This window comes from Salmo trutta, chromosome 6, assembly GCF_901001165.1.
Source record: "Salmo trutta chromosome 6, fSalTru1.1, whole genome shotgun sequence".
NCBI classification, from domain to species: Eukaryota; Metazoa; Chordata; class Actinopteri; order Salmoniformes; family Salmonidae; genus Salmo; species Salmo trutta.
The window spans coordinates 59,192,229-59,216,966 of record NC_042962.1 but is presented as its reverse complement, the minus strand read 5'-3'; the positions used below and the strand labels follow the sequence as shown (position 1 = coordinate 59,216,966).

At 44.7% G+C, this 24,738-nt stretch overlaps 2 protein-coding genes across 2 annotated transcripts in view; one reads left to right on the top strand and one right to left on the bottom strand.

Moving 5' to 3' along the window:
* The first annotated feature begins 2,514 nt into the window (after nt 1-2,514).
* si:ch211-93g23.2 (class I SAM-dependent methyltransferase) lies at nt 2,515-10,846 on the top strand. The gene is made up of 7 exons (XM_029757325.1): nt 2,515-2,602; nt 6,588-6,718; nt 7,015-7,175; nt 7,562-7,775; nt 8,127-8,230; nt 10,097-10,234; nt 10,570-10,846. The coding sequence occupies exons 2-7, from the start codon at nt 6,608-6,610 to the stop codon at nt 10,664-10,666; spliced, it is 825 nt and encodes a 274-aa protein (XP_029613185.1). The 5' UTR covers nt 2,515-2,602; nt 6,588-6,607; the 3' UTR covers nt 10,667-10,846.
* A 3,011-nt stretch (nt 10,847-13,857) lies between these two features.
* LOC115195178 (receptor activity-modifying protein 1) overlaps nt 13,858-24,738 on the bottom strand; it is a gene marked incomplete at its 5' end in the record, with an annotated part of 32,812 nt that continues 21,931 nt past the window's right edge. Inside the window, one exon of the mRNA XM_029754975.1 lies at nt 13,858-15,306. Coding sequence (XP_029610835.1) covers nt 15,051-15,306 — 256 coding nt within the window. The remainder of the gene's footprint in view (nt 15,307-24,738) is intronic.

Here is a 24,738-nt window from a genome sequence, read left to right as displayed (position 1 = left end):
ATAGCACCCTCCATGCTCATCATTAAGCTTGAGGCCCTGGGTCTCAACCCTGCCCTGCGCAATTGGGTCCTGGACTTCCTGATGGGCCACCCCCAGGTGGTGAAAGTAGGAAACAACATCTCCACTTCACTGATCCTCAACACTGGGGCCCCACAAGGGTGTGTGCTCAGCCCCCTCCTGTACTCCCTGTTCACCCATGACTGCGTGGCCATGCACGCCTCCAACTCAATCATCAACAGTAGTAGGCTTGATTATCAACAACGACGAGACAGCCTACAGGGAGGAGGTCAGGAAAACAACCTCTCACTCAACATCAACAAAACAAAGGAGATGATCGTGGACTTCAGGAAACAGCAGAGGGAGCACCCCCCTATCCACATCTATGGGACAGCAGTGGAGAAGGTGGAAAGTTTTAATTAAGGCTAGTCGACAACATCCGGTGAAATTGGAGGGCGCGCAATTCAAATAAATAATCCTAATATTAAACATTTATGAACATACAAGTATCTTATATCGTTTAAAAGCTTCAATTCTTGTTAATCGAACTGTATTGTCCGATTTACAATAGGATCTACAGCAAAAGCAGGCCATGTGATTGTTTGAGGACGGCGCCCCGTATCAACATATTTTTCAACCAGCACATGCTTCATAAAATCACAAATAGCTATTAAATAAATCACTTACTTTTGAAAATCTTCCTCTGTTTGCAATCCTAAGGGTCCCAGTTACAACATGAATGGTCATTTTGTTAGATAAAATTCTTCTTAATATCCCAAAAGTCTGTTTAGTTGACGCCATTGATTTCAGTAATCTACTTGTTCAACATGCAGACATGCAAACAAGTCAAACTACGTTTTTATATAAAATCCTCAGGTATCCTAAAATGTAAATAAACTATAATATTTCATACGGAAAGGAGTATGTTCAATAGAAATGTAAAATTAGCAGGCGCGCGCTTCCTCCTCATCGAGCGCCAACAGACTGATTGTCAACTGGGACTCTTTGTACAATAACTCCAAATTCTTGCTCATTTTTGAAGAAACAAGCCTGAAACAATGAACAAAGATGGTTGACTTCTAGTGGAAGCCATAGGAATTGCAATCTGGGAGCAGGAATTACATAGAACCCATAGCTTTCCATTTTAAGAGCCTGGGACCTAAAAAAAAAATCAGGTTGGTTTTCTTTGGATTTTCGCCTGCCATATCAATTGTGTTATAGTCTCATACATTATTGTAACATTTCTACAAACTTCAAAGTGTTTTCTATCCAATGCTACCAATTATATGCATATCCTAGCTTCTGGGCCTGAGTAACAGGCAGTTTACTTTGGGCACGTCAGTCAGGCAGAAATTTAGAAAAATAGACCCTATCCCTAAGAATTTTTAAGTTCCACGGTGTCCACATCACAGACAAACTGAAATGGTCCACCCACACAGACAGTGTGGTGAAGAAGGTGCTACTGTGCCTCTAAAACATCAGGAGGCTGAAGAAAAACCCTCCAAACTTTTACAGATGCACAATTGGGAGCATCCTGTCGGGCTGTATCACCGCCTGGTACGACAACTGCACCGCCCACAACCGCAAGACTCTCCAGAGGGTGGTGCGGTCTGCAAAACGCATCACCGGGGGCAAACTACCTGCCCTCCAGGACACCTACAGCACCCGATGTCACAGGAAGGCCAAAATGATCATCAAGGACATCAACCACCCGAGCCACTGCCTGTTCACCCCGCTACCATCCAGAAGACGAGGTCAGTACAGGTGCATCAACGCTGGGACCGAGAGACTCAAGGCCATCAAAATGTTAAACAGCCATCACTAACACAGAGAGGCTGCTGCCTACATACAGACTTGAAATCATTGGCCACTTTAATAAATGGATCACTCGTCACTTTAATAATGTCACTTTAATAATGTTTACATATCTTGCATTACTCATCTCATATGTATATACTGTATTTTATTCCATCTATTGCATCTTGCCTATGCTGCTCTGTCATTGCTCATCCATATATTTATATGCACTGTATATATTCTTATTTCATTCCCTTAGATTTGTGTGTATTAGGTAGCTGTTGTGGCATTGTTAGATCACATGTTAGATATTGCTGCACTTTCGGAACTAGAAGCACAAGCATTTCGCTCCACTCGCAATAACATTGCTAAACTTGTGTATGTGACCAATAAAATTGGATTTGACTTGATTTGAAGTATTTAGGACAGTAAATGACTGGATTAAATCTGTGAAGGCTGTTGATCTCATATGTACACATATGTCTCTGTCTCTTTCCTTGTCTCTGTCCCTGCTCTCTGTCTCTGTCCTTGCTCTCTGTCTCTGTCTCCTGTCTCCAGTCCCAGCTCCTACAGGGCATACTCTGTATAATACTGACCTCTTCTGTCCTCCGAAGGAAGTGCAGCAAAAGTGTGGTTTCCTTTAAATGCATTAGATTGAATTGGGCGTGCATCCCAATAATATCTCCTTTCTCCTAAAGCGTACACTCGTTCCCTTTACTCGTTCACTATCACAGATCTAAACGCATTGTATTGGTGGAGACATATACAACTTCCGGTTCGGAGCGAGCAGTCGCACTTCGCTTCACAGGTAATATTACACTTCTTTACATTACAACGGTTTGGTTTGTTTGATCTGAATTTTTTTTTTCTTAGCTATCAAAGATAATTGTGTAGTTTAGAGTAATTATCGAGGCCAGCTATTTTTTCGTCCTCCTAACGTAGTCAACACTGCTGGCTGCTAGCTAGTCAACACCGCTAGCTAGCCAACGCTACCGACTAGTAGCACTGTAGAAACTATTACATTACAACGGAACGACTTGATTAGTGTAGTGTTAGTTAGCTAGCTACATAGCTGTCTTTGTCATAGCTTGATAATTGTGTAGTTTAGTAATAGCTAGGTTAGCTAGCCAGCTATTTCCGTCCCCCGCGACGCCATTGTTCCATACCCAGCCAACTATTACCGACGAGCAGCATTGTAGAAACTAAATACATTACAAAGGAACGTCTTGATTAGTGTTATGTTAGCTAGCTACAAAGTTGCTTTTGTATAATAGCCAACCTCTACCGACTAGCAGCACTGTAGAAACTATTACATTACAACGGAACGACTTGATTAGTGTAGTGTAGTGTTGTGTTAGCTAGCATTTTCGTCATTTTAGTCAATAAGATTTTCGCAACGTAAGCTTAACTTTCTGAACATTCGAGACGTGTAGTCCACTTATCATTCCAATCTCCTTTGCATTAGCGTAGCCTCTTCTGTAGCTTGTCAATTATGTGTCTGGCTATCCCTGTTCTCTCCCCTCTGCACAGGCCATACAAACGCTTCACACCGCGTGGCCGCTGCCACTCTAACCTGGTGGTCCCAGCACGCACGACCCACGTGGAGTTCCAGGTCTCCGGCAGCCTCTGGAACTGCCGGTCTGCGGCCAACAAGGCTGAGTTCTTCTCAGCCTATGCTACCCTCCAGTCCCTAGACTTCCTGGCGCTGATGGAAACATGGATTATCAAAGATAACACTGCTACTCCTACTGCTCTCTCCTCGTCTGCCCATGTGTTCTCGCATACCCCTAGAGCATCGAGCCAGCGGGGTGGTGGCACTGGAATCCTCATCTCTCCCAAGTGGACATTCTCTCTTTCTCCCCTGACCCATCTGTCTATCTCCTCATTTGAATTCCATGCTGTCACAGTTACCAGCCCTTTCAAGCTTAACATCCTTATCATTTATCGCCCTCCAGGTTCCCTTGGAGAGTTCATCAATGAGCTTGACGCCTTGATAAGTTCCTTTCCTGAGGATGGCTCACCTCTCACAGTTCTGGGTGACTTTAACCTCCCCACGTCTACCTTTGACTCATTCCTCTCTGCCTCCTTCTTTCCACTCCTCTCCTCTTTTGACCTCACCCTCTCACCTTCCCCCCCCTACTCACAAGGCAGGCAATACGCTTGACCTCATCTTTACTAGATGCTGTTCTTCCACTAATCTCATTGCAACTCCCCTCCAAGTCTCCGACCACTACCTTGTATCCTTTTCCCTCTCGCTCTCATCCAACACTTCTCACTCTGCCCCTACTCGGATGGTATTGCGCCGTCCCAACCTTCGCTCTCTCTCTCCCGCTACTCTCTCCTCTTCCATCCTATCATCTCTTCCCTCTGCTCAAACCTTGTCCAACCTATCTCCTGATTCTGCCTCTTCAACCCTCCTCTCCTCCCTTTCTGCATCCTTCGATTTTCTCTGTCCCCTATCCTCCAGGCCGGCTCGGTCCTCCACTCCTGCGCCGTGGCTCGACGACTCACTGCGAGCTCACAGAACAGGGCTCCGGGCAGCCGAGCGGAAATGGAGGAAAACTCGCCTCCCTGCGGACCTGGCATCCTTTCACGCCCTCCTCTCTACATTTTCCTCTTATGTCTCTGCTGCTAAAGCCACTTTCTACCACTCTAAATTCCAAGCATCTGCCTCTAACCCTAGGAAGCTCTTTGCTACCTTCTCCTCCCTCCTGAATCCTCCTCCCCCCTCCCCCCCCCCCCTCCTCTCTCTCTGCGGATGACTTCGTCAACCATTTTGAAAAGAAGGCTGATGACATCCGATCCTCGTTTGCTAAGCCAAACGACACCGCTGGTCCTGCTCACACTGCCCTACCCTGTGCTTTGACCTCTTTCTCCCCTCTCTCTCCAGATGAAATCTCGCGTCTCGTGACGGCCGGCCGCCCAACAACCTGCCCACTTGACCCTATCCCCTCCTCTCTTCTCCAGACCATTTCCGGAGACCTTCTCACCTCGCTCATCAACTCATCCTTGACCGCTGGCTACGTCCCTTCCGTCTTCAAGAGAGCGAGAGTTGCACCCCTTCTGAAAAAACCTACACTCGATCCCTCCGATATCAACAACTACAGACCAGTATCCCTTCTTTCTTTTCTCTCAAACTCTTGAACGTGCCGTCCTTGGCCAGCTCTCCTGCTATCTCTCTCAGAATTGCCTTCTTGATCCTAATCAGTCAGCTTTCAAGACTGGGCATTCAACTGAGACTGCTCTTCTCTGTGTCACGGAGGCTCTCCGCACTGCTAAAGCTAACTCTCTCTCCTCTGCTCTCATCCTTCTAGACCTATCTGCTGCCTTTGATACCGTGAACCATCAGATCCTCCTCTCCACCCTCTCCGAGCTGGGCATCTCCGGCGCGGCCCACGCTTGGATTGCGTCCTACCTGACAGGTCGCTCCTACCAGGTGGCGTGGCGAGAATCTTTCTCCGCACCACGTGCTCTCACCACTGGTGTCCCCCAGGGCTCAGTTCTAGGCCCTCTCCTATTCTCGCTATAAACCAAGTCACTTGGCTCGGTCATATCCTCACATGGTCTCTCCTATCATTGCTACGCAGACGACACACAATTAATCTTCTCCTTTCCCCCTTCTGATAACCAGGTGGCGAATCGCATCTCTGCATGTCTGGCAGACATATCAGTGTGGATGACGGCTCACCACCTCAAGCTGAACCTCGGCAAGACGGAGCTGCTCCTCCTCCCAGGGAAGGACTGCCCGTTCCATGATCTCGCCATCACGGTTGACAACTCCCTTGTGTCCTCCTCCCAGAGTGCTAAGAACCTTGGCGTGACCCTGGACAACACCCTGTCGTTCTCCACTAACATCAAGGCGGTGACCCGATCCTGTAGGTTCATGCTCTACAACATTCGCAGAGTACGACCCTGCCTCACACAGGAAGCGGCGCAGGTCCTAGTCCAGGCACTTGTCATCTCCCGTCTGGATTACTGCAACTCGCTGTTGGCTGGGCTCCCTGCCTGTGCCATTAAACCCCTACAACTCATCCAGAACGCCGCAGCCCGTCTGGTGTTCAAGTTCTCTCACGTCACCCCGCTCCTCCGCTCTCTCCACTGGCTTCCAGTTGAAGCTCGCATCCGCTACAAGTCCATGGTGCTTGCCTACGGAGCTGTGAGGGGAACGGCACCTCCGTACCTTCAGGCTCTGATCAGGCCCTACACCCAAACAAGGGCACTGCGTTCATCCACCTCTGGCCTGCTGGCCCCCCTACCTCTGAGGAAGCACAGCTCCCGCTCAGCCCAGTCAAAACTGTTCGCTGCTCTGGCACCCCAATGGTGGAACAAGCTCCCTCACGACGCCAGGACAGCGGAGTCAATCACCACCTTCCGGAGACACCTGAAACCCCACCTCTTTAAGGAATACCTGGGATAGGATAAAGTAATCCTTCTACCCCCCCCACCCCCCCCCCCCCCCAAAAGATTTAGATGCACTATTGTAAAGTGTTTTTTCCACTGGATATCTTAAGGTGAATGCACCAATTTGTAAGTCGCTCTGGATAAGAGCGTCTGCTAAATTACTTAAATGTAAATGTATGTATGTAAATGTATGGGCTTTTTCCACCATATTTCTTATACCAGCTATATTTCCTTTGAAATTAGCAAAGGGAAGTGAACAAGTGCACACTTTGTGAGGAAGGAGAGGTAATTTGGGACGAAGCCCTGGTGGTTAATAAACAACCTCTGTGTCTGATGTTAGTGTCCCAGAGGTAGTCAGTGTCCTCAGAACTCTCTCTCTCATTCTGACTCAGCACGGCAACAGCACGGTAACATGGCTCAGCGCCACTTTGAGTGCAAAGAGCACGCAGCCTCCTACCTGAGGTACAGGGTGTCCCCCCCACAGGAACTGATCACAGAGATACTGGGATTTCTGGAGAATATGGTAGGGGCCTGTGTGTGTGTGTGTGTGTGTGTGTGTGGGCGTGCGTGCGCAGGGAATGTAGTTAGACCCTTGCCCTGCAAGAATGATTTTTGTGAACAAAAATTGTTCACAATTGTGTAAGTCCAAACCGATCTAATCGTATGTATTTGGCTGCTATAATTGTGCCTAGCTGGACTTAAAAGCATAATTAGTTTTTTCACAAACTGTATAACGCTGATATAACGCTGATATAGTGCTGATATAGCGCTGCTATAGCGCTGCTATAACGCTGACTTACGATGTTATTGTCACTTCAGAAAGGAAGACCGTTTGACCTTGCCGTGGACGTAGGCTGTGGCTCGGGACAGGGGACACTTCTACTGGCCCCTCATTTTACCAAAGTGATCGGGACAGACATCAGCCCCGCCCAGCTGGAGGTGGCTCTGGCCAATAGCAGCGCCCCAAATATCTTCTACAGGTGAGAAGGGGGAGGGGCACGCAGGATAGTCGGCGGGAATTGCTTTGTTGTCCTAGCAAGGATCAAGGTCAAGTCCAAGGTCATACTTCTATAAGTGAAGTGTAGTATGTATTGTGATGTGTTATATGTCTGCCAGGAATGTTGGTACTGTTGGCAGACAACAGTGTCTATTGGACAATAAAGTATTCATTCATTCCTTCTTCATATTTAGATGTAATTATCATGTTTTTGATACCATACCCCATTGAAACATCCTTGTAGTTTTAACTAGTAACATAACTAACTCAGACACTTTGAGGTCCAAATGTAAAACATCCAGTTAAACATCCAAAATGTGTAACCCTTTAACCAGCGTGCATCGTCTCACATCTCCCATAACCCCACAGGCAGTGTCCTGCAGAGGAGTTACCGTTTGCTGACGGCGGGGCAGACTTGGTGACGTCCATGACCGCGGCCCACTGGTTCGACCGCCCGCGGTTCCTCCAGGAGGCAGACAGGCTGCTGAAGCCCAGAGGGTGTCTGGCCCTGATCAGTTATACCCTGGACATGGACCTGGAGTACGGACAACACTCCCACACTCTTACTGACATCTGTCATCAGGTCAGATAACAAACCACTGAGGAATTGATTGATTTAATTTATACGATAATTAAAAATAGTAGGCTGCTCCAGATGGAGACAACATTACATACAATCAACTGACCAACTGACTATGTATAGAAGTCCCACTATCTCAGTGTTAAATTAACCATTTTAACGCTGGATAATTGGGATTCATATGTACTCTGTGAAAGGGTTAAATGTAACACTCTGACTTCAATGTACACTGGGATCTGGCCTTCTATGAAGTGTGAAAACTTTGTGACTTCAGAGTACGGAAACAACGGGAAAGTAATTCAGAGTAAGAAAACAACAGGAAAATAATACTACCTTATTCATGTCCCCCTCCAGTTCTACAAGAACCTGCTGCCATTTCGCAGTGCCCACATGGGTACTACCACTGTCCCTCTCTACAAACAGATGTATGACTCATGCCCGTACCCAGACAAAGAGTGGTGAGTACTGCTGAAAAGCCAAGGTATCCAAAGACTGCTACTGTATATCTTGCTGGATCTGTGTCTACTGTGTATACTTTTTACACATTTTGTTACGTTACAGCCTTATTCTAAAATGGATTAAATAAATACAAATTGCACAACGCACAATACCCCACAATGACGAAGCAAAAACATGTTTTTAGACATTTTTGCAAATCTTTACATCAGTATTCACACCCTTTGCTATGATATTGAGCTCTGGTGCATCCTGTTTAATTGATCATCCTTGAGATGTTTCTACAACTTGACTGGAATCCACCTGTGGTATTTTGTTTTGATTTTGACATGATTTGGAAAGGCCCACACCTGTCTATATAAGGTCCCACAGTTGACAGTGCATGTCAGAGCAAAAACCAAGCCATCAGGGTGAAGGAATTGTCCGTAGTGTTTCCGAGATAGGATTGTGTCGAGGCACAGATCTGGGGAAGGGTACCAAAAAATGTCTGCAGCATTGAAAGTCCCCAAGAACACAGTGGCCTCCATTATTCTTAAATGGAAGAAGTTTGGAACCATCTACTCTTCCTAGAGCCGGCCGCCCGGCCAAACTGAGCAATTGGGGGAGAAGGGTCTTGGTCAGGGAGATGACCAAGAACCCGATGGTCACTCTGACAGAGCTCCAGAGTTCCTCTGTGGAGATGGGAGAACTTTCCAGGACAACCATCTCTGCAGCACTCCACCAATCAGGCCTTTATGGTTGAGTGGCCAGATGGAAGCCACTCCTCATTAAAAGGCACATGGGGCTCCCGAGTGGCGCAGCGGTCTAAGGCACTGTATCTCAGTGCAAGAGGCATCACTACAGTCCCTGGTTCGAATCCAGGCTGTATCACATCTGGCCGTGATTGGGAGTCCCATAGGGCGGTGCACAATTGGCCCAGCGTCGTCCAGGTTTGGCCGGGGTAGGCTGTCATTGAAAATAAGAATTTGTTCTTAACTGACTTGCCTAGTTAAATAAAGGTTAAATAAAAAATAGGTGCCTTTGCCAAAAGGCACCTAAAGACTCTCAGACCATGAGAAACAAGATTCTATGGTCTGATGAAACCAATATTGAACTCTTTGGCCTGAATGCCAAGTGTCACGTCTGGAGGAAACCTGGCACCATCCCTACGGTGAAGCATGGTGGTGGCAGTATCATGCTGTTTGGATGTTTTTCAGTCACAGGGACTAGGAGACTAGTCAGGATAGAGGGATAGATGAACGGAGCAAATTACAGAGAGATCCTTGTTGAAAACCTGCTTCAGAGCGCTCTGGACCTCAGACTTGGGTGAAGATTCACCTTCCAACAGGACAGACCCTAAGCAAACAGCCAAGACAACGTTGGAGTGGCTTCGGGCCAAGTCTCTGAATATCCTTGAGTGGCCCAGCCAGAGACCGGACCTAAACCCGATCATACATTTCTGGAGAGACCTGAAAATAGCTGTGCAGCAACACTCACCATCCAACCTCACAGAGCTTGAGAGGATCTGCAGAGAAGAATGGGAGAAACTCCCCAAATACAGGTGTGCCAGGTTTGTAGCATCATACTCAAGAAAACTCAATCGCTGCCAAAGGTGCTTCAACAAAGTCCTGAGTAAAGGGTCTGAATATATATTAAAAAAAATCTATTTTAGAATAAGGTTGTAACTTAATAAAATGCGGAGGGGTCAAGGGGTCTGAATACTTTCCGATTGCCCTGTATAGTAGTATACTAGCGTAGCGTAGCATAGCCTAACCTGGTCTAGAGAATCATAGAATAGCATAGCCTAGCCTAGCATAGAATAGCCTGGCCTAGCTTAGCATAAAATAGTATTCTGATTTTGTTCAGTGTTTTTGTGTTGCTCTTTCCAGGCATGAGTGTCTGCGGATGAGGAGATTGATGCCTCTGAGTGGCTACATCGGCATGGTGGAGACCTTCTCTAGCTATCAGGCGTTGCTGAAGCAGGATCCAGTGGAAGCCCACAGGTTCTCCCAGGACTTCAGGAACAGGTGAGCTTCAGCATACAGGTGCTCAAAATTATTTGCAGGCTGGAATTAAATTCAATGTGCCTTTAGCAATGTTTATGCCATGTTCATTTTTGCAAACTACTGTCTGCACACTTCTATTACAATTATGAACGCTGGAAGCAACTATCTATGAGGGGAGACTCTTATCTGCATATAGGTTTATATATATAAACATTTGAACACAATTCCATAAATTCTGCAGTGCAGGTTGGTTTGAAATGAGTTGAATTTCTCATCTCTAAGAAAATCTTAGCGAGCTGATGACCAACTTCTTTGACTGTCACTCACTCTGTTCCACTCCTCCTCTTCTGGCCTAGGTTGCTGTCTGTGATGGGGGAGTCGAATCCAGACACAGAGATCACAGTGGTGGTCAAGTATTTCTACTGGCTGGCCTGCAAACCTGCTGCAGCCTGATCTGGGGCAAGGAAGCAGCAAACCCCACAGACCCTTATCTTCCCCTGATGTTTTCTGTTGCATCTAATGGCAAAATGAAATAACTAAAAGAGGGGTTACACATTCCAACAAATAAGACCACATGTTATATGCAACTTAAATAATTTGTCCATCAAAGTCAAAATGAAAAGTGAACCGACATGAACTCCAATACCACCTAAAGAAGATGTTTCCGATGTTTCAGAATGGTCTGGATACCCGATGAGCTCAACCATTTCTTGGAGAGGGACAATGGTAGTAAAGAAACAGCTTGTTAAAATACAATAGTCTTCTCTGGTTTACTGTAATATTTACTGTAACTGATAATTACAGTGGTTTGCGTTCTGAACACACAGTCTGATGTCTCCAACCTCTTGCGTATGCGCTCACACATGATCCCTCTGTGTCCCTCTGAGTGTTGAGGCTGGTGTGTGTGCATGTGTTTTCAGAGGAGTAGGACTGAGATCCTGCCTGGCAGGAGTCAGTCTCTGGCAGTAGTGAGGTCTCACCATCTGAAATGCCATATGGTGCCCCTAGTGGTAGAATAAAGTAATACTTTCCCTACCTCAACTCATAGCCCCATCCCATGGCCCGAATTCAATTCATAGCCCCAACTCATAGTCCCAGCTCATAGCCCCAACTTATAGCCCCAACTTATAGCCCTACCTCATAGCCCAAACTCATGGCCAGAATTCATAGTCCCAACTCATAGCCCCAACTCATAGACCCATCTCATAGCCCCATCTCATAGCCCCATCTCATAGCCCCAACTCATAGCCCCACCTCATGGCCAGAATTCATAGCCCCAACTCATAGCCACACCTTATAGCCCCACCTCATAGCCACACTTTATAGCCCCAACTCATAGCCCCACCTTAAAGCCCCAACCCATAGTCACACTTTATAGCCCCAACTCATAGCCCCAACTCATAGCCACACTTTATAGCCCCACCTCATAGCCCCACCTTATAGCCCCACCTCACAGCCCCACCTCATAGCCCCAACTCATAGTCCAACCTCACAGCCCCACCTCACAGCCCCACCTCATAGCCCCAACTCATAGTCCAACCTCACAGCCCCACCTCATAGCCACAACATAAACCCAACTCATAGCCCCAACTCATAGCCCCAAATCATAGCCACAACCCATAGCCACACTTTATAGCCCCAACTCTTACCCCAACTCATAGCCACCTGGGTATACCTGACCCACTAAACTCTGACTCCAGGCCTCAACATGGAAGCATTCAACAAGCCTTCTCTGAAGTAGCTTCCCTGAGACTACAGGGGTGTATTCATTAGTGCACACCGTAGAAAACATTTTAGTTCAGGTTTTTCCCTCCCCGTTTGGGCCTGTTTGCTCGTTCCTATTGAATACACCCCAGGTCCTTTATATCAGTTCTGTTTCTCCTCTTGAGATGTAATGTCAGAGGCCTACCGTACCATCTTCTCTCTCTCCTCTCTAAGGACTAGAGTTACTTTAACTTAGTATTACCGGGCTATTAGTCTCTGCCTGTGGCTGAGGTTGGAGCCTCATGTCTGGGACTCGTGTCTGGGACCACCTTAATGATCATATAGCCAAGCTGACAGCAGGCCAGCTGAGACAGGGGTAATAGGGAGCCAGAGGGCTTTCTGGGTGATGGTGTGGGTTTGAGACGGTGGGTGGCTTAGTGTGGAAGATGAGAGGACTTATAAATAGCTCCTGATTCATTGGCGTCAGGTCTCGGGATGTTTTCACTATCACTTTACATTGTATTCACTTTCTTCCTCTCTCCCTAAGTTACCATGGTCTGCTTTCCATACCAATCTGAAAAGTAATTATCTTACTAATGACAGCTAATACATAGAACGCTGATCCCCAAATGCTTAACAACAAGGTCAGTCAGTCACCATGACGATACTGATAAGGACCAATGCATGTGCACTCCACAGGTGGTCATCACACATCCATTACATTCTTAATGATTCAATCAAACAGGGCGAACTCACTGGCTAATGTTTCTGATTGCATTCCTATAACTCATTACAATCACTTACCGCTCTATTAGATTTGGCTCAATAGGTGACAGTGTTTGTAAGGTGTTATAAGGCTATTTTAGGCTGTATACTCATTTAGGCTTCATCTCTGTACACTCCTTGAGACTATCACTGAGATGTTACTGTGAGGTTTCACTTATCAAGCCCATCTGGCCTGTTTTCGCACGCACGCACACACACCACGTGAACAGTTCAGCTGGGTACAGAATAGATCACACCTTCTCCACAGGGAGTGGACAGCGGCCATATTGCTATAGCTCTGGGCCCAGGCTTTAATTCATGTACATTTAAAAATATATATATATTTAACCTTTATTTAACTAGACAAGTCAGTTAAGAACCAATTCTTATTTACAATGACGACCTACCAAAAGGCAAAAATCCTCCTGCGGGGACGGGGGCTGGGATAAAAAAAAACATACATAAATAAATATAGGACAAAACACACATCACGACAAGAGAGACAACACTACATAAAGAGAGACCTAAGACAACAACATAGCAAGGCAGCAACACATGACAACACAGCATGATAGCAACACCACATGACAACAACATGGTAGCAACACAACATGGCAGCTGCACAACATGGTAGCAGCACACAACATGGTAAAAACATTATTGGGCACAGACAACAGCACAAAGGGCAAGAAGATAGAGACAACAATACATCACGCAAAGCAGCCACAACTGTCAGTAAGAGTGTCCATGATTGAGTCTGAATGAAGAGATGGAGATAAAACTGTCCAGTTTGAGTGTTTATTGCAGCTCGTTCCAGTCGCTAGCTGCAGCAAACTGAAAAGACGAGCGACTCAGGGATGTGTGTGCTTTGGGGACCTTTAACAGAATGTGACTGGCAGAACGGGTGTTGTATGCGGAGGATGAGGGCTGCACTAGATATCTCAGATAGGGGGAGTGAGGCCTTTTTACTGCAGTCATATTGAGATTAATAACCCCGTTGCTATGGCGAGCTGGCTTTGGGACTATATTCTGCCACTTGTGTTAAGGCGAGCTGTCAATCAAAGCGGCTTTTCATCTTTTAATTTCTTCCATTCTCCTTCAGGGAGACCCAGGGCCCTCTGGTGTGCTGACTCACTGTGTGGTGTGCTGACTGCCTTTTCACAAAACAAGAAAAATGTGTGTAAGTGTGTGTGTGTCGTGCGTGCCTGCGTGAGTGAGTGTATGTGTGTGTCTTCTCGTTCTGCCCACCACAGTATGAGAATAGCCAGGTGTATTTGAATGGTTCATATTGTAATGTATTTTTGATACTTCTCTACACAGGTGTGTGTATTGGGATGTTGGAGTACTCTGATTCCTGAATCTGATAGTTATGGTAGTAGGTGGATGGTAGTATGACACTCAGTGCTGGGGAGAGATATATTGGTTCTGGCTATGGGCTCAAGGGGCATCTCTACACTCCTCAGGTGGGAGTTAAATTCTGTTCTCATTCATGTTTGGATATCAAACAAATATCATATTGATATCAAAATAAATGGATACCAAAAACAATTTCTTATATCACTTTTATCATATTAGTATTTGTTGTTCTTTATTTCTCTGTTTAGAATGCACATTAATAGATTATAATGAATAAATAATCAGACACGTATCGATAGGGACAGTACATGCAGTGGTAATGGCTCTGTAATCCATTGTGAAACGGTAGAATATAAAACATATTCTGATGAAGTATATTCCTGTTTTGTTGGATTAAAAGGTGTGGCTACTGGGCATGGCTGTCTAGATCAAATAAAGCCTGTTCTATGAAGCCCTTTCTATACATCTATTCAGTTCATGTAAAGACTTTGGCTGGTGTCCAAAGCTACACTACAGATGTTGTTGCATTGATTTTGACATACGAGGTATTTATTATCTGTCCTCCATGCCCTACACCACATTAGCCCTCTCTTGGTTGGACACTTTGTGGTTTACAATAATACAATGCATGTTTTCAATTGGAATTTCTAGGATTATCGATGACAGTACAATCTAAAGCCTTTGCTTTGTTTCAGTAGTAGGCTTCTGAGAGGTCCTTAACTCATACTACCAGTGTCCATCAAACAACAAACATCACAGAAAGATTACAGTCTTAGTATGCTGTTGGGTATCTCTGCTTGTCGTTTGTCCCAGTTCAGTGTCCCCTCCATCATGTCTCCCCTATCAGATAAGCTGGAGTTCGTTCTCCAAGAGGTAAGGTTGATCCCTAGAAGCTGGCCTCGGGTCAGTTTTGCGTTTCCTCCGCTAATAATTCAGTTTGAATTTTGGCAGGGAAAACTGATCCTAGATCTGTAATCTGTACCCAGGGGCACCTTCACCCAGTATGAGACAGTTACACGATTCCCTGGCAGCATTTACCACTCCACACCACTAGGGCAGTCATGAGCAGAGTGAACAGCACAGGCACTCCAATGAAAGGCCCCAAGATACGTATAGGAGGGTCCTGAAGCAGCCTGCCGGTCAGAGCGCAGTCGTGAAAGTAGTCCCGGTGGAGGCGTATGAAGAGTTCGTCTATCAGCCGGTTGGGCCAGAAGCAGTGCATCTTGACTGCCACGAAAAAGGTGCAGTTGGTCAGTTCCTCGTAAGGCCTGCAGGGGGGGATAAAACATTGAAACTAGGGGGCAGCATGAGAAAACTAACTAACTTTTAAATAAAGTGCATTCGGAAAGTATTCAGACCCCTTGATTTTTCCCAAATTTTGTTACATTTCAGTCTTATTCTAAAATGGATTAAAATAATAATAATCAGCATCAATCTACACACAATACCCCATAATAACAAAGGGAAAACTGTTTAAAAAAAAGAGAAATACCTTATTTACATAAGTATTCAGATCCTTTGCTATGAGACTCGAAATTGGGCTCGGATGCATCCTGTTTCCATTGATCATCCTTGAGATGTTTCTACAACTTGATTGGAGTCCACCTGTGGTAAATTCAATTGATTGGACATGATTTGGAAAGGCACACTCCTGTCTATATAAGGTCCCACAGATGACAGTGCATGTAAGCGCAAAAAACAAGCTATGAGTTCGAAGGAATTGCCGTAGAGCTCCAAGACAGGATTATGTCGAGGCACAGATCTGGGTAAGGGTACCAAAACATTTCTGAAGCATTGAAGGTCCTCAAGAACACAGTGGGCTCCATCATTCTTAAATGGAAGAAGTTTGCAACCACCAAGACTCTTCCTAGAGCTGGTCGCCCGGCCAAACTGAGCAATCGGGGGAGAAGGGGCTTGGTCAGGGAGGTGACCAAGAACCCGATGGTCACTCTGACAGAGCTCCAGTTCCTCTGTGGAGATGGGAGAACTTTCCAGAAGGACAGCCATCTCTGCAGCACTCCAGCAATCAGGCCTTTATGGTAGAGTGGCCAGACAGAAGCCACTCCTCATTAAAAGGAGCATGACAGCCCACTTGGTGTTTGCCAAAAGGCGCCTAAAGACTCTCAGACCATGAGAAACAAGATTGTCTGGTCTGATGAAACTAATATTGAACTCTTTGGCCTGAATGCCAAGCGTCACGTCTGGAGGAAACCTGGCCCCATCCCTACAGTGAAGCATGGTGGTGCAGCATCATGCTGACTGGATGTTTTTCAGCGGCAGGGACTGGGAGACTAGTCAGGATTGAGGCAAAGATGAACGGAGAAAAGTACAGAGAGATCCTTGATGAAAACCTGCTCCAGAGCTCTCAGGACCTCAGACTAGACAATGACCCTAAGCACACAGCCAAGACAACACAGGAGTGGCTTCAGGACAAGTCTCTGAATGTCCTTGAGTTGCCCAGCCAGAGCCCGGACTTGAACCCGGTCGAACATCTCTGGAGACCTGAAAATAGCTGTGCAGTGACGCTCCCCATCCAACCTGACAGAACTTGAGAGGCTCTGCAGAGAAGAATGGTAGAAAATCCCAGGAATACGCAATGCTTTAATTGCAGCCAAAGTTGCTTCAACAAAGTACTGAGTAAAGGGTATGAAAACTTACATAAATGTGATATTTCCGTTTTTCTTTTCTTAATAAATTAGCAAAAATGTCTACAAACCACTTTTTGCTTTGTCATTATTGCGTACTGTGTATAGATTGATGAAAACAAAAACATTTAATCAATTTTAGAATTAGGCTGTAACGTAAAAAAAAGTCAAGGGGTCTGAATACTTCCCGAAGGCACTGTATGTAAGGTTGATTTTAATATTTTTTTTTGGGGGGGGGGTTGTTGATATTCATTGGCATCAAAATAGACATTCATCAAAACATGTCTGAAAAGTGACTCTTTGAAAACAGGTCTGTTACACTTGTGGTCTCCAACCGACGGAGTGGTTGTTATATAGCTATGGTAGTTATATTTAGCTGTAAGGTATGTCTCCTCTCTAACCACCTAGCTATGGTAGTTATATTTAGCTGTAAGGTATGTCCCCTCTCTAACCACCTACCACCTAGCTATGGTAGTTATATTTAGCTGTAAGGTATGTCTCCTCTCTAACCACCTAGCTATGGTAGTTATATTTAGCTGTAAGGTATGTCTCCTCTCTAACCACCTACCACCTAGCTATGGTAGTTATATTTAGCTGTAAGGTATGTCCCCTCTCTAACCACCTACCACCTAGCTATGGTAGTTATATTTAGCTGTATGGTATGTCTCCTCTCTAACCCCCTACCACCTAGCTATGGTAGTTATATTTAGCTGTAAGGTATGTCTCCTCTCTAACCACCTACCACCTAGCTATGGTAGTTATATTTAGCTGTAAGGTATGTCCCCTCTCTAACCACCTACCACCTAGCTATGGTAGTTATATTTAGCTGTAAGGTATGTCCCCTCTCTAACCACCTACCACCTAGCTATGGTAGTTATATTTAGCTGTATGGTATGTCTCCTCTCTAACCACCTAGCTATGGTAGTTATATTTAGCTGTAAGGTATGTCCCCTCTCTAACCACCTACCACCTAGCTATGGTAGTTATATTTAGCTGTAAGGTATGTCTCCTCTCTAACCACCTACCACCTAGCTATGGTAGTTATATTTAGCTGTAAGGTATGTCCCCTCTCTAACCCCCTACCACCTAGCTATGGTAGTTATATTTAGCTGTATGGTATGTCTCCTCTCTAACCACCTACCACCTAGCTATGGTAGTTATATTTAGCTGTATGGTATGTCTCCTCTCTAACCACCTAGCTATGGTAGTTATATTTAGCTGTAAGGTATGTCCCCTCTCTAACCACCTACCACCTAGCTATGGTAGTTATATTTAGCTGTAAGGTATGTCTCCTCTCTAACCACCTAGCTATGGTAGTTATATTTAGCTGTAAGGTATGTCCCCTCTCTAACCACCTACCACCTAGCTATGGTAGTTATATTTAGCTGTAAGGTATGTCTCCTCTCTAACCACCTAGCTATGGTAGTTATATTTAGCTGTAAGGTATGTCCCCTCTCTAACCACCTACCACCTAGCTATGGTAGTTATATTTAGCTGTAAGGTATGTCCCCTCTCTAACCACCTACCACCTAGCTATGGTAGTTATATTTAGCTGTATGGTATGACTCCTCTCTAACCCCCTACCACCTAGCTATGGTAGTTATATTTAGCTGTAAGGTATGTCTCCTCTCTAACCCCCTACCACCTAGCTATGGTAGTTATATTTAGCTGTAAGGTATGTCCCCTCTCTAACCACCTACCACCTAGCTATGGTAGTTATATTTAGCTGTAAGGTATGTCTCCTCTCTAACCACCTAGCTATGGTAGTTATATTTAGCTGTAAGGTATGTCTCCTCTCTAACCACCTACCCCCTAGCTATGGTAGTTATATTTAGCTGTAAGGTATGTCTCCTCTCTAACCACCTACCACCTAGCTATGGTAGTTATATTTAGCTGTAAGGTATGTCTCCTCTCTAACCACCTAGCTATGGTAGTTATATTTAGCTGTAAGGTATGTCTCCTCTCTAACCACCTAGCTATGGTAGTTATATTTAGCTGTAAGATATGTCCCCTCTCTAACCACCTACCACCTAGCTATGGTAGTTATATTTAGCTGTAAGGTATGTCCCCTCTCTAACCCCCTACCTATGGTAGTTATATTTAGCTGTAAGGTATGTCTCCTCTCTAACCCCCTACCACCTAGCTATGGTAGTTATATTTAGCTGTAAGGTATGTCCCCTCTCTAACCCCCTACCACCTAGCTATGGTAGTTATATTTAGCTGTAAGGTATGTCTCCTCTCTAACCTCCTACCACCTAGCTATGGTAGTTATATTTAGCTGTAAGGTATGTCCCCTCTCTAACCACCTACCACCTAGCTATGGTGGTTATATTTAGCTGTAAGGTATGTCCCCTCTCTAACCACCTACCACCTAGCTATGGTAGTTATATTTAGCTGTAAGGTATGTCTCCTCTCTAACCACCTATCACCTAGCTATGGTAGTTATATTTAGCTGTAAGGTATGTCTCCTCTCTAACCCCCTACCACCTAGCTATGGTAGTTATATTTAGCTGTAAGGTATGTCCCCTCTCTAACCACCTAGCTATGGTAGTTATATTTAGCTGTAAGGTATGACTCCTCTCTAACCACCTACCACCTAGCTATGGTAGTTATATTTAGCTGTAAGGTATGTCTCCTCTCTAACCACCTACCACCTAGCTATGGTAGTTATATTTAGCTGTAAGGTATGACTCCTCTCTAACCACCTACCACCTAGCTATGGTAGTTATATTTAGCTGTAAGGTATGTCTCCTCTCTAACCCCCTACCACCTAGCTATGGTAGTTATATTTAGCTGTATGGTATGTCCCCTCTCTAACCACCTACCACCTAGCTATGGTAGTTATATTTAGCTGTATGGTATGTCTCCTCTCTAACCACCTAGCTATGGTAGTTATATTTAGCTGTAAGGTATGTCCCCTCTCTAACCACCTAGCTATGGTAGTTATATTTAGCTGTATGGTATGTCTCCTCTCTAACCACCTAGCTATGGTAGTTATATTTAGCTGTAAGATATGTCCCCTCTCTAACCACCTAGCTATGGTAGTTATATTTAGCTGTAAGGTATGTCCCCTCTCTAACCACCTACCACCTAGCTATGGTAGTTATATTTAGCTGTAAGGTATGTCTCCTCTCTAACCACCTACCACCTAGCTATGGTAGTTATATTTAGCTGTAAGGTATGTCCCCTCTCTAACCACCTACCACCTAGCTATGGTAGTTATATTTAGCTGTAAGGTATGTCCCCTCTCTAACCCCCTACCACCTAGCTATGGTAGTTATATTTAGCTGTAAGGTATGTCCCCTCTCTAACCACCTACCACCTAGCTATGGTAGTTATATTTAGCTGTAAGGTATGTCCCCTCTCTAACCACCTACCACCTAGCTATGGTAGTTATATTTAGCTGTAAGGTATGTCCCCTCTCTAACCACCTACCACCTAGCTATGGTAGTTATATTTAGCTGTAAGGTATGTCTCCTCTCTAACCACCTACCACCTAGCTATGGTAGTTATATTTAGCTGTAAGGTATGTCCCCTCTCTAACCACCTACCACCTAGCTATGGTAGTTATATTTAGCTGTAAGGTATGTCCCCTCTCTAACCCCCCTACCACCTAGCTATGGTAGTTATATTTAGCTGTAAGGTATGTCTCCTCTCTAACCACCTACCACCTAGCTATGGTAGTTATATTTAGCTGTAAGGTATGTCCCCTCTCTAACCCCCTACCACCTAGCTATGGTAGTTATATTTAGCTGTAAGGTATGTCTCCTCTCTAACCACCTAGCTATGGTAGTTATATTTAGCTGTAAGGTATGTCCCCTCTCTAACCCCCTACCACCTAGCTATGGTAGTTATATTTAGCTGTAAGGTATGTCCCCTCTCTAACCCCCTACCACCTAGCTATGGTAGTTATATTTAGCTGTAAGGTATGTCTCCTCTCTAACCACCTACCACCTAGCTATGGTAGTTATATTTAGCTGTATGGTATGTCCCCTCTCTAACCCCCTACCACCTAGCTATGGTAGTTATATTTAGCTGTAAGGTATGTCCCCTCTCTAAGCCCCTACCACCTAGCTATGGTAGTTATATTTAGCTGTAAGGTATGTCCCCTCTCTAACCACCTACCACCTAGCTATGGTAGTTATATTTAGCTGTAAGGTATGTCTCCTCTCTAACCACCTAGCTATGGTAGTTATATTTAGCTGTAAGGTATGTCCCCTCTCTAACCACCTACCACCTAGCTATGGTAGTTATATTTAGCTGTAAGGTATGTCTCCTCTCTAACCACCTACCACCTAGCTATGGTAGTTATATTTAGCTGTAAGGTATGTCCCCTCTCTAACCACCTACCACCTAGCTATGGTAGTTATATTTAGCTGTAAGGTATGTCCCCTCTCTAACCACCTACCACCTAGCTATGGTAGTTATATTTAGCTGTAAGGTATGTCCCCTCTCTAACCCCCTACCACCTAGCTATGGTAGTTATATTTAGCTGTATGGTATGACTCCTCTCTAACCCCCTACCACCTAGCTATGGTAGTTATATTTAGCTGTATGGTATGTCCCCTCTCTAACCACCTACCACCTAGCTATGGTAGTTATATTTAGCTGTAAGGTATGTCTCCTCTCTAACCACCTAGCTATGGTAGTTATATTTAGCTGTAAGGTATGTCCCCTCTCTAACCACCTACCACCTAGCTATGGTAGTTATATTTAGCTGTAAGGTATGTCCCCTCTCTAACCCCCTACCACCTAGCTATGGTAGTTATATTTAGCTGTAAGGTATGTCCCCTCTCTAACCACCTAGCTATGGTAGTTATATTTAGCTGTAAGGTATGTCTCCTCTCTAACCACCTACCACCTAGCTATGGTAGTTATATTTAGCTGTAAGGTATGTCCCCTCTCTAACCCCCTACCACCTAGCTATGGTAGTTATATTTAGCTGTAAGGTATGTCTCCTCTCTAACCACCTAGCTATGGTAGTTATATTTAGCTGTAAGGTATGTCTCCTCTCTAACCACCTACCACCTAGCTATGGTAGTTATATTTAGCTGTAAGGTATGTCCCCTCTCTAACCACCTACCACCTAGCTATGGTAGTTATATTTAGCTGTAAGGTATGTCTCCTCTCTAACCACCTAGCTATGGTAGTTATATTTAGCTGTAAGGTATGTCCCCTCTCTAACCACCTACCACCTAGCTATGGTAGTTATATTTAGCTGTAAGGTATGTCTCCTCTCTAACCACCTACCACCTAGCTATGGTAGTTATATTTAGCTGTATGGTATGTCTCCTCTCTAACCCCCTACCACCTAGCTATGGTAGTTATATTTAGCTGTATGGTATGTCTCCTCTCTAACCCCCTACCACCTAGCTATGGTAGTTATATTTAGCTGTAAGGTATGTCTCCTCTCTAACCCCCTACCACCTAGCTATGGTAGTTATATTTAGCTGTAAGGTATGTCCCCTCTCTAACCACCTAGCTATGGTAGTTATATTTAGCTGTAAGGTATGTCTCCTCTCTAACCACCTACCACCTAGCTATGGTAGTTATATTTAGCTGTAAGGTATGTCTCCTCTCTAACCACCTACCACCTAGCTATGGTAGTTATATTTAGCTGTAAGGTATGTCTCCTCTCTAACTGTCACGTCCTGGCCAGTATATAAGGTTAATTGTTTTGTAGTTTGGTCAGGGCGTGACAGAGGGTATTTGTTTTATGTGGTTCGGGGTGGTGTGTTTGTGTAAAGGGTGTTTGATTTAGTATGTCCGGGTTTTGGTTTATGTCTAGGTAGTTCTATGTGGAATCTAGTGTGTGTGTTTCTATGTTTGGTTGATTGGGGCTCTCAGTTGAAGGCAGGTGTTGTCTATCTGCCTTTGATTGAGAGTCTCATATATGAGGGTGTGTTTGTGATTTGTGGGTGATTGTTCTGTGTTCAGCCCTAGGCTTTGCCAGACTGTTTAGTTGTTCGTTCGTTTTCGTGTTTTGTTGTTTTGGAGTGCTCTTTTGGATAATTTAAATAAAAGTCAAAATGAGCATACACGTACCTGCTGCGTATTGGTCTACATTTTCAGACGACGATTTCATTATATCGTCGGAAGACGAAGACGACAACCGTGACACTAACCACCTACCACCTAGCCATGGTAGTTATATTTAGCTGTATTGTATGTCCCTTCTCTAACCCCCTACCACCTAGCTATGGTAGTTATATTTAGCTGTAAGGTATGTCTCCTCTCTAACCACCTACCACCTAGCCATGGTAGTTATATTTAGCTGTATTGTATGTCCCTTCTCTAACCCCCTACCACCTAGCTATGGTAGTTATATTTAGCTGTATGGTATGTCTCCTCTCTAACCACCTACCACCTAGCCATGGTAGTTATATTTAGCTGTAAGGTATGTCTCCTCTCTAACCCCCTACCACCTAGCCATGGTAGTTATATTTAGCTGTAAGGTATGTCCCCTCTCTAACCACCTACCACCTAGCTATGGTAGTTATATTTAGCTGTAAGGTATGTCCCCTCTCTAACCCCCTACCACCTAGCTATGGTAGTTATATTTAGCTGTAAGGTATGTCCCCTCTAACCACCTAGCTATGGTAGTTATATTTAGCTGTAAGGTATGTCTCCTCTCTAACCCCCTACCTATGGTAGTTATATTTAGCTGTAAGGTATGTCCCCTCTCTAACCCCCTACCACCTAGCTATGGTAGTTATATTTAGCTGTAAGGTATGTCCCCTCTCTAACCACCTACCACCTAGCTATGGTAGTTATATTTAGCTGTAAGGTATGTCTCCTCTCTAACCCCCTACCACCTAGCTATGGTAGTTATATTTAGCTGTAAGGTATGTCCCCTCTCTAACCACCTACCACCTAGCTATGGTAGTTATATTTAGCTGTAAGGTATGTCTCCTCTCTAACCACCTACCACCTAGCTATGGTAGTTATATTTAGCTGTAAGGTATGTCCCCTCTCTAACCACCTACCACCTAGCTATGGTAGTTATATTTAGCTGTATGGTATGTCTCCTCTCTAACCACCTACCACCTAGCTATGGTAGTTATATTTAGCTGTATGGTATGTCTCCTCTCTAACCACCTAGCTATGGTAGTTATATTTAGCTGTAAGGTATGTCCCCTCTCTAACCACCTACCACCTAGCTATGGTAGTTATATTTAGCTGTAAGGTATGTCTCCTCTCTAACCACCTAGCTATGGTAGTTATATTTAGCTGTAAGGTATGTCCCCTCTCTAACCACCTACCACCTAGCTATGGTAGTTATATTTAGCTGTATGGTATGTCTCCTCTCTAACCACCTAGCTATGGTAGTTATATTTAGCTGTAAGGTATGTCCCCTCTCTAACCACCTACCACCTAGCTATGGTAGTTATATTTAGCTGTAAGGTATGTCTCCTCTCTAACCACCTACCACCTAGCTATGGTAGTTATATTTAGCTGTAAGGTATGTCTCCTCTCTAACCACCTACCACCTAGCTATGGTAGTTATATTTAGCTGTAAGGTATGTCCCCTCTCTAACCCCCTACCACCTAGCTATGGTAGTTATATTTAGCTGTAAGGTATGTCCCCTCTCTAACCACCTACCACCTAGCTATGGTAGTTATATTTAGCTGTAAGGTATGTCTCCTCTCTAACCACCTAGCTATGGTAGTTTTATTTAGCTGTAAGGTATGTCTCCTCTCTAACCACCTAGCTATGGTAGTTATATTTAGCTGTAAGATATGTCCCCTCTCTAACCACCTACCACCTAGCTATGGTAGTTATATTTAGCTGTAAGGTATGTCTCCTCTCTAACCCCCTACCACCTAGCTATGGTAGTTATATTTAGCTGTAAGGTATGTCCCCTCTCTAACCCCCTACCTATGGTAGTTATATTTAGCTGTAAGGTATGTCTCCTCTCTAACCACCTACCACCTAGCTATGGTAGTTATATTTAGCTGTAAGGTATGTCCCCTCTCTAACCCCCTACCTATGGTAGTTATATTTAGCTGTAAGGTATGTCTCCTCTCTAACCACCTACCACCTAGCTATGGTAG